The following is a 13,377-nucleotide window of genomic DNA, read 5'->3' on the forward strand; positions in this document are numbered from 1 at the left end:
TGACACATTACCATGGTGACTCACGGTCATTGTGCACAAATCCAATATCAACGACCTGCGGGGTGAGGCCCCTCAATAATACACCCAAGGGTCGGTGGACCATGGGTCACCTCGTGGAAATAAACACGAGTCTCTAGAGAACATTGTTAGTTTCCGTTCAGAATCGGTCAGCACAACATCCGATTTGCGTTCTCTCTCTTCTCTTAGCGTACTCTCGTAGAATTCAAAGGAAATGCGCCCCCTACAAGATGGCCGCCTGGTTCAGTAAAATTAAATCATATGTACAATTGACAGACTTGACCGGCCATTTCGAAACGGTAATTTTCAGCCGTTTCACAGATTCGAATACCACAAAATATCAATTTGTCATTTATAAAATTTATAAAGGAATGGATTGGTTGAAACATTTGTATCTAGAATCGTGCTGTGCTAATTGCTGTACAGTAATATGCGTTTTATTACAAAATATTTGAAAAAAGATGTATTCTCTTTCCTAGTTATTTTTCTCTAACAATGTGCCGAAATGGCTCCGGGTCCCGGGGGATGACAGTGCAGGCGGTGCGTAAGACACGCTCATTGTTGTCGTCTACTCTATCATTTATCCTTAGTGAACCTCCATCAGCTGGTCGCCGCTCTCCAGTTGCCAAGACTCGCAATGGCGGCGCCGCCGACATGGCCAACGTAGAGCGCATGCTCTCTGCTAGCAGCGGAATTTGACAGCGATGAGGGGCGGGGAAAGGCGTGGTCTGGTTGCATATAAAAGGATAGAGCAGCGCCTGGGTTCGCTGTCTGCTCCGCGCCAGGGTCACCTTCAGATTGGTTTGCTTGTCTCTGCAGCAGCATCATCAACATCGCCATGGCACCCAGGAAGTTCTTTGTCGGAGGCAACTGGAAGATGAACGGCGACAAGAAAACCCTGGGCGAGCTGATCCATACCATGAACACTGGGAAACTGAGTGCAGATACTGGTAGGGGCCGTACTTTTGGGGGTTATTAAAGGCGCGAGAGCGGATGAGCACGCAGGGGTGTGGAGTGGACCCCAAAAGAGACCCTCGAAATAATGTTTAAAGTGGTCCCATATTAAACATTTTCAGCAACCCCAACCATTTTCCTTTGCTAAAAAATGCTAACAAAATGTTACCATACAAGAGGCCCACTGTCAGTGGTCTACTGGGAAATCTCCAGTGTTCCCTTTAGGCCAGTCCGCCCCTGTGAGCATGGTCTACACCAAGTGTGTCTAAGGGGAATTGAGGGATCAGGCGAATGTTTTAATAGTCCTCTTGTATTACACTCTTCTGTCAGGGTAGTGGAATTAGTGAAGTGGTACAAGTAGGAAATAAAAGCAATACAGGAGGGTGGGGTGGGGCACATGTGTTGTGAGGGGGTAGGTGGACTGGCAATACTGTTACATTTAAAGCCGAGACTGGTTGGAGCATATGGTGGGGTATTAACTAGGTAAAGGATCTACAAGGGGTGAATGGGAACGTTTTGGGACTACAGCCTGTGGATTGTCAGATGTTTTGTACTGACGCCCATCGAGATCCAAAGATTGTAGGTCTTGCATGGGTGGATGATCATCCTTGGTGTGGGCAACCAGCAGTATGTTAGAATGGGGAAGTTGAATGGGGGCGTGGGGGGGGGCCTTTGTACCATGGACTTTCACTGTTCATGACCCACGACCCTCTGCACTTTGAGACTGGTTCGGCCTTTCCTATTACCCTAGCTGTTTGACCTGCTGTATGAAGGCTGGCCCTTGTCCAGCAGCCCTGTTTTGTGAAACCTGGTTCTCCACTAGCTGTGACCTTCACCCTGATGGCCAGGTGTGATATTCTGTTATTTTGCTTTCAGTATCCCAACCTTAAATGGTTTTAGGGCATATTTTACTACACATGCCCTGGAAATGAAGCCCGCACATCAACTCCACTAAAAAGGCTTGGTGGGCAGTGCCCACTTCATGGAGAACATGTGCGTGCTTGGCCATCAGCCATTAGTTTAGGGCAGTGGGCAAGTCTACACAGTACATTTGAGGCTCTTGGACTCATCCCTTTATTAAGCATTGTATTCGGGCATCAGCCTCAAATGTGTGTATCTCACGAGTCTGTACAAAGCTTCAAATGTGAACCAGAACACTATTTTCTTGGCTACACAAGGGTCAAAACCACACGCCAAATGTTCTGATCATGTGGCTGAAGTGGTCTACTTCCCATTCTGTGGACTCCGTTTCTGTACGTGCACAGCTGCCAGGTGGTCCCATTCCATGTGGCAGCCACATTGCGGCTTGGTTATTTTGCTAATCATTCTTTCGACTCTCCGTTGGCAAGTTGTGACATCTCTACGCACAATGGGACCTTTAGGGCCAAACATGTGCTGGAAAAATACACTACACGTTCCAGATTGCGCAGTTACTCAAGTTTCACATACAGGGGGGCAGTTCTAAAAAAAAGTAGGGGTGCTCATTAACATACCAATTGAATTTGGCGTCACCATAAATTAGCATATCACGGTGCCCTCTCAGAAGTGGGGGAACTCTGTCCACCCGCGTGTACCCTGGACTTGAGCCCTGCGCACTGTTAATGTTTTGGGCGGGGCGGAGGGGCTGAACATCGCACCCGTAACCCCGTGGCTCGTCATTAGTGGGGCCATGGCCCTTGCCCAATGGGCTCTCTTGCTGAATGTAGGGCGCCAGCTTCCCCCTCCTTCCGTGCAGTCCACGGTGGAAGCCCTCAGGCGTGTGCACATTGAGTCACCCCCTCCCTCTGCTGGCTGTGTTCAGCTGCACGTACTCTGCACCGTTTCCTCATCTCTGCCCAGGGGTGCTCTTAAAGGGACCGCCTGTGAATCGTGGGATGAGTGCCTGGACTCAGTAGCCGCAGGGTACACTCCAGCGTCTCCGCAATGTACACAGATCGCGCCCCCCCTGCTGAACAAGGACCATGCTAATGCATATTGTAGGACCACCCATGGGCCTATCAATTCGCATCAGCTGCAGACATCCACTGCTAAAGCATCCCCTGCGTGTATTCATGGCTGCCCATGTAGCCTGGCAGAACAGGGCCATTCATGTATAGCCGGACCAGTGCTAGCCTTGCTCGCTTAACTCCAGTAACCAGACATTTTAGGAGCCATGTCCCCCGTGTGGTGTCACTTTCGACCCCCCACGTAGTCGCATCTTAAATTGTAGGATACAGCGGGTAACCAGCGTTATCATTAACGGTGGAGACTAGTACTGGACACCCCCCCCCCCCCCGCACCTCTGCATAATGACCATTGCCCACGTAAGCTGTCAGAAAATGTACTCTGCTAGCTGTCCGGGCACTGACCGACATTGATGCCAAATGGAGGCTGACCTCCATAGCAGGCCTTCAGGGGCGTTCAGTCTGCATTGCAGTGCCGATCTCGCACCACAGCAACCCCCCCGCCCCCACTGATCCAGTCTCTAGTCCTTGGGGCGGACTAATCCCGCCTTGGTCCACCGCCTGGGCTATTGGCGTTGCTGCTCGCCAGCCCTCCATGCAGTTTGATAGTGGTTGTTATCGATAGGGCCGTTCCAGGTGTCCCCCACGAGAGCGGAGGGCCACTGGGACCCACAGTGCATCGGCACAAGGGCTCTAGTAGGCGAGGAGTGAGGGCGCCGTTGCAATTGCCGCTCAGCTCGGTGGTCTGGTCGATGCGGTGGGGGGGGGGCTCTGCAAGGGTGACATGGCTGTGCTGGGAGGTAGAGGGTACTGCTGATCAAGCAGGGGGAGGGGTGTTGAGCCTAGCTTTGGGTCTGCTGGCAGCAAGTGCCTTGTCGCAGTATGTGAGGCAGGGTCGGACTGGGACAAGAAATAGGCCCGGACACCCAAAAAAAGTGGGCCACCCCTCGCCTCACGACCCTTGACCTCCGATGACATCACCAGAGGTGATGTCATTTGAACTCAGCCCAAAGTGACATCCCGGGAAGCGATGAAACGTGACCTTTCACCCCTTGACAAAACAGGAAGTGGCATCAAATAGCAATGTGACCCAAGTACACTGGCACAAATATGGTTATGATTTCACTAATGTGATATACATTTAATACAAGAATGGATAACGTTGTTTTGCATTTATATAGCGCCTTATATACCATTGGTATGGTCTGAAGGCGCTGGTAGGTTGAACGCCCTTGAGAACCAAAGTTCATATCAGTAGAGATAGTCAAAAAAAGGGTGCGAGTGATGCATCATTATCTGTGTATAGATCCATATTGTCAAATTACTGTGAGTGCAAGCAGACCAAGGACAAATGATGTTGTTGTATAGCACTTACGCTTAAGCTCTGTTTTAGAGAACAAATATGCATGCAATATTCCCAACCTGTTGGTACTCATTTATCGACCTCAGAAGGATGAAAGGCTGAGATGGCTTTGCTGGGATTTGAACCTGTAGATCACACACATCGCAGCAGTGAGTGCTCAACCCAGAGCTTTCATATTGGCTATAGTAAAATGAGCAATTCTGTAGTGGATACCATGAAACTGGTAACTGAGATTTAACAGCAGACTAGTTAAGTCCATCTGCAGGTCTGGTGCAAAGTTGGCTGCATGTCAAGCCTGCGTGCATCTACTTTCAGGCTTCAGAGGTTGGCACAATAGGGAAATCTGTGCAATCACAGGACATCCCATACTCGGAGCACTTGTTACCTCATACATGCAAACAAACATCCTGAACAGCATGCCAGTGAGATAGGAAAGATGGACACATTACAGCAAAGCATTCATTGTAGCACTATGAAGTCAATGGCCACTTGATGTGCTATGGTCAAATATTTCTACACTGTACAAAAGCTTTTAGGCACAAGGATTTTGTCAAGTGACCGAGGACACCGAGATGGAATGTCTTATGGTGATCGCAACAGACAACTGGAGAAAAAAAAAACATGCTTTTACTGCAACTTGCAAAAGGCAAAATACATAGTCCGAAATGAATGCTTTTTCTACTCTAAAATTGGGTTATCACTAATACATATATATCACTTATACTACAGCACAGCAACTCGAAGGGGCCTCATGCCCCCCCTGGAGTGGTGACAGTGACAGCCGCCGCAGCCCCGGCCCCTCAACTTTGCATGCTGCAGCAGCATGTGAATGATGCATGCATCATTATTTATGCTCACATGATGCATGCAAATAAATCAAAGCAAGGTAACATGTGTTACCTTGCTGTGATGAATTATGCCGTTGAAGTTTTTTTTTCAAAAATATATAATCTTTTTCAGACTTTAAAAAAATTATTTTCCAAACCGGCCCCCACTCCCCTGGGACGATTTCGGCCCGGCAGTGGGCCGAAAGGCCGAGGGGCCAATCCAACCCTGATGTGAGGCACCTGCTGGTGGGTGACCCACAATTTTGAATGGATGAACATGCGCAACCCCTGCATAGTTTGAGCGGGCAGGAAAAATGCAGCAGGGCTGATGAGTTCCTCTACCTCCATCCCCGAGGCTGATCTGCCCGTCAAGCAGAGCGAGATACCTCTGCGGATTTATCCCCCCTCCCCCCCGGGCATCTACTCACAGCAGGTGCCTGCAGCACAAAGGTGCTGGCATGTGATGTGTATCCTGGGGGGCAGCTACTGTCGGAAGCGGGACACTGGTGTACAGCACCAGCCAGGGGATAACCGAAACCTGACTGATGCGGAACCCCAGGGGCAGATGCCAGCCCAGCTGATGCCTTCGCAGCTTGGCTGTCTTGTGGAACACAGGTAGCTTTGCTGTCTAGACCAGCCAATACCTTCTAAAGATGGTCCTTGGCTGGCAACGTGGAACACGAGGTGTGTCTTTGCTGTGTGAAGTTACAGCAATGTATTTGGCACCCAAAGGAAAGCGCCTCCGTTTCTGGCACAATGCCAAACCTTGGATGCCCCCCTGTTCTTACCATTCCAGGCTTGAGTTGGGTGGGGTGTGCAGCAGAGCTGCTCTTGACCTCTTGATGCCCTGTGACCTTACCCCGGCTTGCAGGCAGTACTCTGGTTTCCAGTGACCTTCTCGGTCTGCGGCCCAGTCCAGAACAGCTGCTTGGGTTATCCTATCTACCTTCGTCGGACGTCTGACATTAGGGAGACCTCTGCATTGCGGGCAGGTCGTTGGGACAGGGACTGAAATAGCCTCGTCTTGCAGCTGAAGGTCACGCAGCAGCAGCTGGCCCAGAATAGACGCCAGTCTTTCATAGCATAACGTTACCAGGGTGCCAACTTTTCTGATTTCTAAGGCTCGCTGGTACAATGTGGCTGATCGGCTGCATTTGGTCAGTTGGATGGATTGCTGGCTGGTAACCTGCTCTCTTCAGCCCACCTGCTCTCAAACCTCCAGGCCTGACATGAGGGTCTTGTAACCGCCCTTGCCTGTAGGCCCCAGGGGGACCCTGGCATGTCCCCAAGCCCCTGTATTGGGATGGGTCAATTGCTACTATCTCTTGAACCACGATTGTGGGGTTGCCCTGACAGCATTTGGGTGTAAACCACTGGTTCTCCATTATCCTTGTGGTCTTTCGGGTCTGACACCTGTCGGCGGGCTCAGTGTTTCAGATCACTTAAGGGAATAGAATATGAATAGCTTGTTTAAAGTTATGACTGGTCATAAGCACTCTCAGCACATCTCGAGACCATCACATCACATCCAGAACTCTAAAAATACAAACACATTATCTTATGTGTAGCGCTTACTGCCATGGGTAATTGCGTCAAAGCGCTCTGCCTGACAGGGGCGAAGGGGGCGTATGCTAGAACATGTACTCGTGGCAGAGAGGGGCAACGTCCAGTTGATAAGATGAAGGCGAGAGATGGTTAAAATGCACAGGAGGGCACGAGAAGGAAAAGGTGGAGCTATGTGTACAATTGAACTGATTGATCTTGGGACTCAACTGTGTTCTATATGTGGTAAATTGCCCAGGGAGTGGCAGCTGGAGGGGCATTTGCCACGCCAGAGGGGTATGTCTGGCATTAATCTCATTGTGAGCCCTAGGCATGTTCAAGCCATTCACAAGGAACACAGATGGCAAAACACTCCTACTTAATTTCCTAGGCCTCCAACATTTGGTAGGGTTCTATGTCAGAAATCCGAATTTGTAAAGATGGAAATCTCCCTGAAAAGCGGGCAAAAACAAAACTCGCATGGTTATTTTAAAGTGTTTGTAACAACCCCTACGGAGTGGCAGTGATCAGACTTGGAGGCTTCATGTGTCAGTGAGCCAAGGCCTGTTGAAGCCTTGCCCATCACGGACTACAAAGCCCTTCTACTTGGGTCCAGGCTCTATGGCAGGAAATATGGGCACATAGCTTTGAGGGTGGGATTTTGACAGCCTTCCTGGGAGCAGAAGCCCTGGTCCCGAATCTAAGTGATTTGGCCGCAGCAGAAACTACTGCGGCCGAAACGTTTGCATGAGAAAGGTGCGAACTACCAAAGTTCACCTTTCTCAACACATACATACACCTACACACAACATACCATAACACCTCCCCACCCACACCCTCAACATAAACAAACCCCACTTACCTTCATCTTCACGCTGGGTTCCTGCAGCGCCAGTTCCCTTTCACTTCCGTGATCGGGAACCAGCGCTGCAGGGTCCTTTATTTGTTTTTAAACAGAAGGCCGCAGGGGTGTCCCCCACAGCCCCCGCTCACTAACCAAGTATACTGAGCGGGACGATGCGAGGACACCCCCCGCAGCTTTTTATTTACAGTGCTATCACCAAAGGTTTGAACTTTTGGTGTTCAAACCTTTGGTAGTATTTTTAGAACTTTGGTCATTGCGACCATTTTTTTAGTCAAATTGGCCTATACCCCGGTCCCCGCTTCCTGGACAGTCCAGAGTTCCAATTACATTTACGGGAATGGTTAGTGGTGTGCAGGGGTCGAAATGCGTTGCCATTCATGAAGCCGGAGCTGCAAGCAGCTACTCCTCATGAATCAGAACTATTCAAGCCCACTCACCAACTGAGTACCTAGGCCCTAGTAGCTGCTGGGGGTCAAGCTATCAAGATTCTTCTGGGACTTACCCAGGAGCTAAATGGCTGTCTGCAATTTCCTTAGGCTGGGCACTTACAGGAGTTCGCTTGCATCATCCAGCCTTCCCCTAGGATTCTCACCCCAGGCTTTTTGAGGGCATCCTGTGAGCCCAACAGGAGTGTAGGTTCTAGTTGATTTCCAGGTAACTTCGGCTCCTTTTTTGTGTGGCTAGGGTAGAGTGGGCAGCCTTATGGCTTGCTTATGTTGCTTTAATTGAAGCAACCCTAATACAGCTATTATAAGTCTGACATCCTAGTCCCCCACCCCAATAATTTGAACATACAAATGCAAGTTTGTTTTATTATTGTAATGCGCGCCAGACCCGGAGGTATCAGGGCGCAGAAAGTCAACAAGGCTTTCTGCTTTGGTTACATTACTGTGCAAATATATACAAAGTGCAACAAAAAGTGTACAAATAAGTTTTAGAGTAGCAATACAATAGTCAAATAAGGGTAGCAATACAATAGTCAAATAAAAGATCAATGCTATGCAAGCATATCAGATATACCAGTTGGGTTACATTACTGTGAGGTCAAATAACTATACAGATTATGTACAAGTAGTGTGGGCAGGGAGAGTAACTCCCACTGCCACTCACCCACTCCTTAATCAATCATTTTCCGTAATCCAGTGGATGAGGTTGTGCCTGAAGTGTGGGTATGACTGATCTATGGTTAAGGCTAGAGGAATGGAGTTCTAAAGTTGGGCTGCTTTAACAGGAAGCTACTTCCTCCAGTTTTGATGCATTTAAATCTCGGCACAGTCCGGTTAGAGTTGGCCATTCTGGTGGGGCGGATGGAGGACTCTCTTGAATCGGTTTGTATTGTGGGGCAGCATTGTTGAGATTTGCTTTAGTGAGGCTACTTTTAAAGCAATTATTTTTTGTATTAAGCCAATTGTTGGATCTCCTTATGTCAGAGATGTGAGCATTTTTTAGGAATGCTTAAAGCTGCTCTAAGAGCGTTTTGTAAAAATCTGGATTTTATTGGTGACGTATTAAGTATAGGGCGTTGTAGTAATCCAGTTTTGACAAAGTTAAGGCTCTTGCCAGGGTGATGCAAAGTTTGTCAGATAGGAAGGGTTTGGCTGCTGATTAGTTTGCATGTGTAGGTAGAGGATGCCATGGAGTTAACCTGTCTCTTAAATGTGAGGGTAGTGTCTAGGTAGAAGCCAAGAGTTTTTACTTCCTTGGCCACTTTGATGGTAACATCTATTGTGAAATTGGTCTAGTTGGGACCAAGTTAATGCTGGAGGTGCCAAGGATTACGAGTTCCGTCTTGTCGTCATTCAGGCATAGACGGTGAGGCCATCCATTTTTTTTTTAAAAACGTATTTTATTGATTTTGGTGAAAAGAAAAAAAAACATGCAATACAATAAAAAATTAAGCAGGGATTCAAACAAGGGAGGGAATGGTGCAGGGGGAACAGGGAAGAGGGAAGGAACAAACAAAACAGTCTTCATGTTGTAGCAAACTTTTCAGTGGATGGATGGGTCAAGGCCAGCGACCCAGTCTCAGGAAGCAGGAGGGGTCGCATACAGGGGCTGTCCTTTCGGGCTGGGAGCAGGAGATTAGTGCCAGTGTGATGCTACGGGATTTCAGGGGGGCTTGTGGTCGGCGCTGAAGCGTATGTCTGAGGAGGGCCTTCCATGATTCTAAGGTGCCGCTCTCAGTTTCGCCGCTTGACGTGATTCCTTCTTGCCAGGCCCTGGTTTCGGCTACCGTCCATCTCTCGAGTTCTTTGAGCCATCGTTCGTGCCTGGGGCTTGACGGCGTCTTCCAAGCCATAGCAATTGTTCTCTTAGCCAGGATGCATGAGATCCATTAACCTGACAGCATGCTTGAACTTGCTAGGTCTGGGGTACTTTCCCAGAAGGCACTCGCCGGGAGTCCATTCGTACCTTGTCATTCCGGCGTCCATGCAAGTCTGTTTGGCTTTGGACCATAGTGTCATCGCCCAAGTGCAAGTCCAAAACATGTGGATCATATCCGCTTTATCGTTCCCACACCATGGGCATGCAGGGGAGGATGTCTTGTTGAAGGAGGCGACCCTATGTGGGGTCATGTATGTCCTATACAGGGCGTACAACTGAATCTGGCCGAATCTAGCATTCCTAGACACTTTTTTGGGAAATATTAACACTTTCCCATTCTTTTTCCATAATCGGGGTCTCGCGGTCCGCTTCCCATTTCGCCCTCAGAGCTTCGCCTTTAGGGTTAGGTTTGTCGCATAGTCTGCTATAGAGCCTGGAGACTGGTCTCCAGCCATCCGAGAGGTCATGCATTTCTTGAAGTAGAGGGTCGGGGGAGGGTTCCTCCGGCCAGCCGTTCCATTGTTTCTTGGCAGTCTGCTTGAGGCGGTGGTACCAGAGGAACTGGCCCGGGGGTATTCCTTCGGTGGCCTTAAGAGATTCAAAGTCCCTGAATTCCCCTTCCTCGAACATGTCACCCCATGTGTATATGCCGGCTTCTTCCCACCTCCTTGCTGTGGAGAGGTCTGCATCCGTTCGGCAGGTATCTGCTAAGATGGGGTTATCCGGAGAGTATGGGTGTTGCACTCGCCTGATGTAGCAGGACCTGGCCCATATCCTCCTACCCAGGTCAATCACTTGTAAGGTGGTCGGGGATTGCCGTGTGGGGTGCCATAGGGTTTCCTTGGGGATCATGTTCGAGGATTGCCTCAGTAGTTCTGTCTCGGCCGAAGGTTCGTCCGAGAGCCATTTCGTTATGTGACTTAACTGGGCAGCCAGGTAGTACAGCTGGAGATCCGGTAGCTTTATTCCACCCTCTTTATGTGGCAGGGAAAGGACGGATAGCGACAGTTTATGCCTGTGAGGGCCCCATAGGAAGTCCTTGATAGCCTCCAGTTTCTTGAAGAAGGGCGGTCGGACATAATGGCAAATATTCACGAAGAAGTATAGGAAACGGGGGAGTACGATCATGACTATCGCTGCTCTGCCCACAATGGCCAATGGGAGCTTGGACCAGAATTTTATAGAGCGTCGAAGACTCGTGATGGCGACCTCAGTGTTATGTTCGTGCGTGAATAGCGGGGTGTGGCTCACGTTGATCCCCCCCCCCCAGGTACCGGAACTTGACCAGTTGCCAACCTATTCCTATCACTGGGAGATCGCTTTCTGATGTGTTTTGTAGGCCCGCCAGGGGGAATGCGGAGGACTTGCTTCTGCTGAATCGGATCCCTGAGTACTTCGCGTAATTGTCTAGCACCTCCAGTGCTGTCAGTGCGTTAACTTCGGGGTTTCTTAGGTATAGGAGAACGTTGTCTGCGTATAGAGATATTATGTGGTGTAGATTGCCCACCATGATGCCAGCGTCGAAGAGCTGCTGCCTGAAGTATAGTGCAATTGGCTCCAGGCCCAGTATGTACAGCATGGGCGATAGCGGGCACCCCTGTCTCGTTCCCCTTTGTATTTCCCAGGCTGCTGATACCATTCTTCCCGTTTTCACTCTTGCCATTGGGGAATTATAGAGGACCTCGATCCACCTGATGAAGCCCCCTCCGAAGCCGAATCTTCTCAAGACCTCCCTGATCCATTCCCAATATATGGAGTCGAAGGCCTTGATAGTGTCGAGCGACAACACCGCCAGGTCTTCACCTCTCTCGTATGTTTCGGCCATTACATGTTGTAGCCTCCTAAGGTTAGCTGTGGTGTTGCGCCCAGGCACAAATCCGTTCTGGTCCTCATGGACGATGGATCCCACCACTCTGGCCAGTTTGCGGGCTAATATGGATGTGAGAATCTTGGCATCATAGTTTAGCATGGCCAGAGGGCGGTAGGACTCAGTCGGTGGGTTATTTGTGCGGCTTGAGCATGGGAACGATTATGGTCTTTCATGGTGTTGGGGAGAACCCCATTCGTGTATGCCTCCTGGTAGACCTCGTGCAGAACTGGGGTGAGGATGGACTTGTACGTTTTGTAAAACTCAGGTGGGAGGCCGTCGCTGCCAGGGGCTTTGCTGTTAGAGAGGGACCTGATTGCCCCTTGCACGTCCTCAAGAGTGATCTCCATCTCCAGTTCATCTCTCTGCTCGGGTGAAATACGGGGGAGTTCTATCTCCTCAAGTGTGTCTATAATGTCTTCAGTAGGAATTTGTGCCTCGTGGGCATACAGTTTAGTGTAGAATCTGGCAAAGGCGTCATTGATCCCCAGCTGAGTCGTGTGGGATGTCCCATCGGCGTCCTGTATCTCCATTGGGAGGTGTTTGGGGTGTTCCCGCTTGCAGAGCCAGGCCAGTAACCTCCCTGGTTTGTCAGATTCCTTGTGGGATCTAATGGTGTGTGTGGTGAAATAGAATTTCTCCAGTCTTTCCCAAGCTTGTTGACATTCTGCCCGGGCTTCCTTCAATTTGTTCTCGGCCACTGTGGAGTTGTCATGGGTAGACTCTAGTCGGGAGATCTCTGCTTCTTGTGCTTCAAGCGTTATCTTCAATTGCCTGCGAATTCCGCCGGCTCTCGATATTTCTCCTCTGGTCACCACCTTCATAGCTTCCCATAATGTGCTCCAGGAGAATACGACCCCATGTTCATTTCCAGGTAGTCTTCCAATTTTTCGGCCAGGTTTTCCCTGAACTCAGGGTCTTCAAGTGCCGCAGTCTGCATCCTCCGCATAGGGATCGGGGGTCTGGGGCCCCTCAGCTGCCATAGCATGGTCAGTGGGGAATGGTCGGAGATCGTTCGCCCCAGGTACTCTGTGGCTGCGGCACATGGGGCGAGCTCCTTATTTAACAGGTAGTCGATTCTTGTGTGGACTCAGTGTGGAGCTGAGTAATGGGAGTAAGTCCTATCGGCCGGGTGGTGTTCCCTCCAGATATCCACCAGATTGAGCTGCTCCAGAGTTTCCTTCAGGGCCAGGGGTGCAGGGTTGCTCGGGTGGGGGGAGGCAGCGATCTGTCCATGCAACAACGCAGTTGAAGTCGCCTCCCCATATAAAGGTGCGGTCCCGGTGCTGAGTCAGCTTTGTGATCATTGTGGTGAGGTACGCTGGTATCCCGTGATGTGGGAAGTATGAGTTGACCAGGCAGACCGGGGTCTGTTCCATTGTGCCCCAAATCACTACGCATCTCCCTTCTTTGTCTTGTTCACACCCCTCCATCTGGAAGGGCACATCTGGGCTTATCCATATTAGCACCCCTCTCGCATATTTAAAGTAGGGGGACCCTCTCACAGTCCCGGCCCATCGGTCTGCAATCTTGGACATGGCCTCCGTCGTGAGGTGGGTTTCTTGAAGGAGTGCAATCTCTTCCTTTTAAGGTAGGACTATACGATTACGTCTGAGGAATGAGCCCATACCCCTCACGTTCCATGTCATCAAGGTGAGCTGTGCCGCCATCGG

General features: G+C 50.0%; 1 protein-coding gene across 1 annotated transcript in view; it reads left to right on the forward strand.

The window, feature by feature from the left end:
* The first annotated feature begins 588 nt into the window (after positions 1 to 588).
* Positions 589 to 13,377, forward strand: part of TPI1 (triosephosphate isomerase 1) — a 29,975-nt gene continuing 17,186 nt past the window's right edge. The window contains exon 1 of the mRNA XM_069650639.1: positions 589 to 968. Within this exon, the coding sequence (XP_069506740.1) occupies positions 857 to 968 (112 nt within the window). The 5' untranslated portion in view covers positions 589 to 856. The remainder of the gene's footprint in view (positions 969 to 13,377) is intronic.

Source organism: Ambystoma mexicanum, chromosome 3p, assembly GCF_040938575.1.
Source record: "Ambystoma mexicanum isolate Mex_15411 chromosome 3p, UKY_AmexF1_1, whole genome shotgun sequence".
Classification (NCBI taxonomy): domain Eukaryota; kingdom Metazoa; phylum Chordata; class Amphibia; order Caudata; family Ambystomatidae; genus Ambystoma; species Ambystoma mexicanum.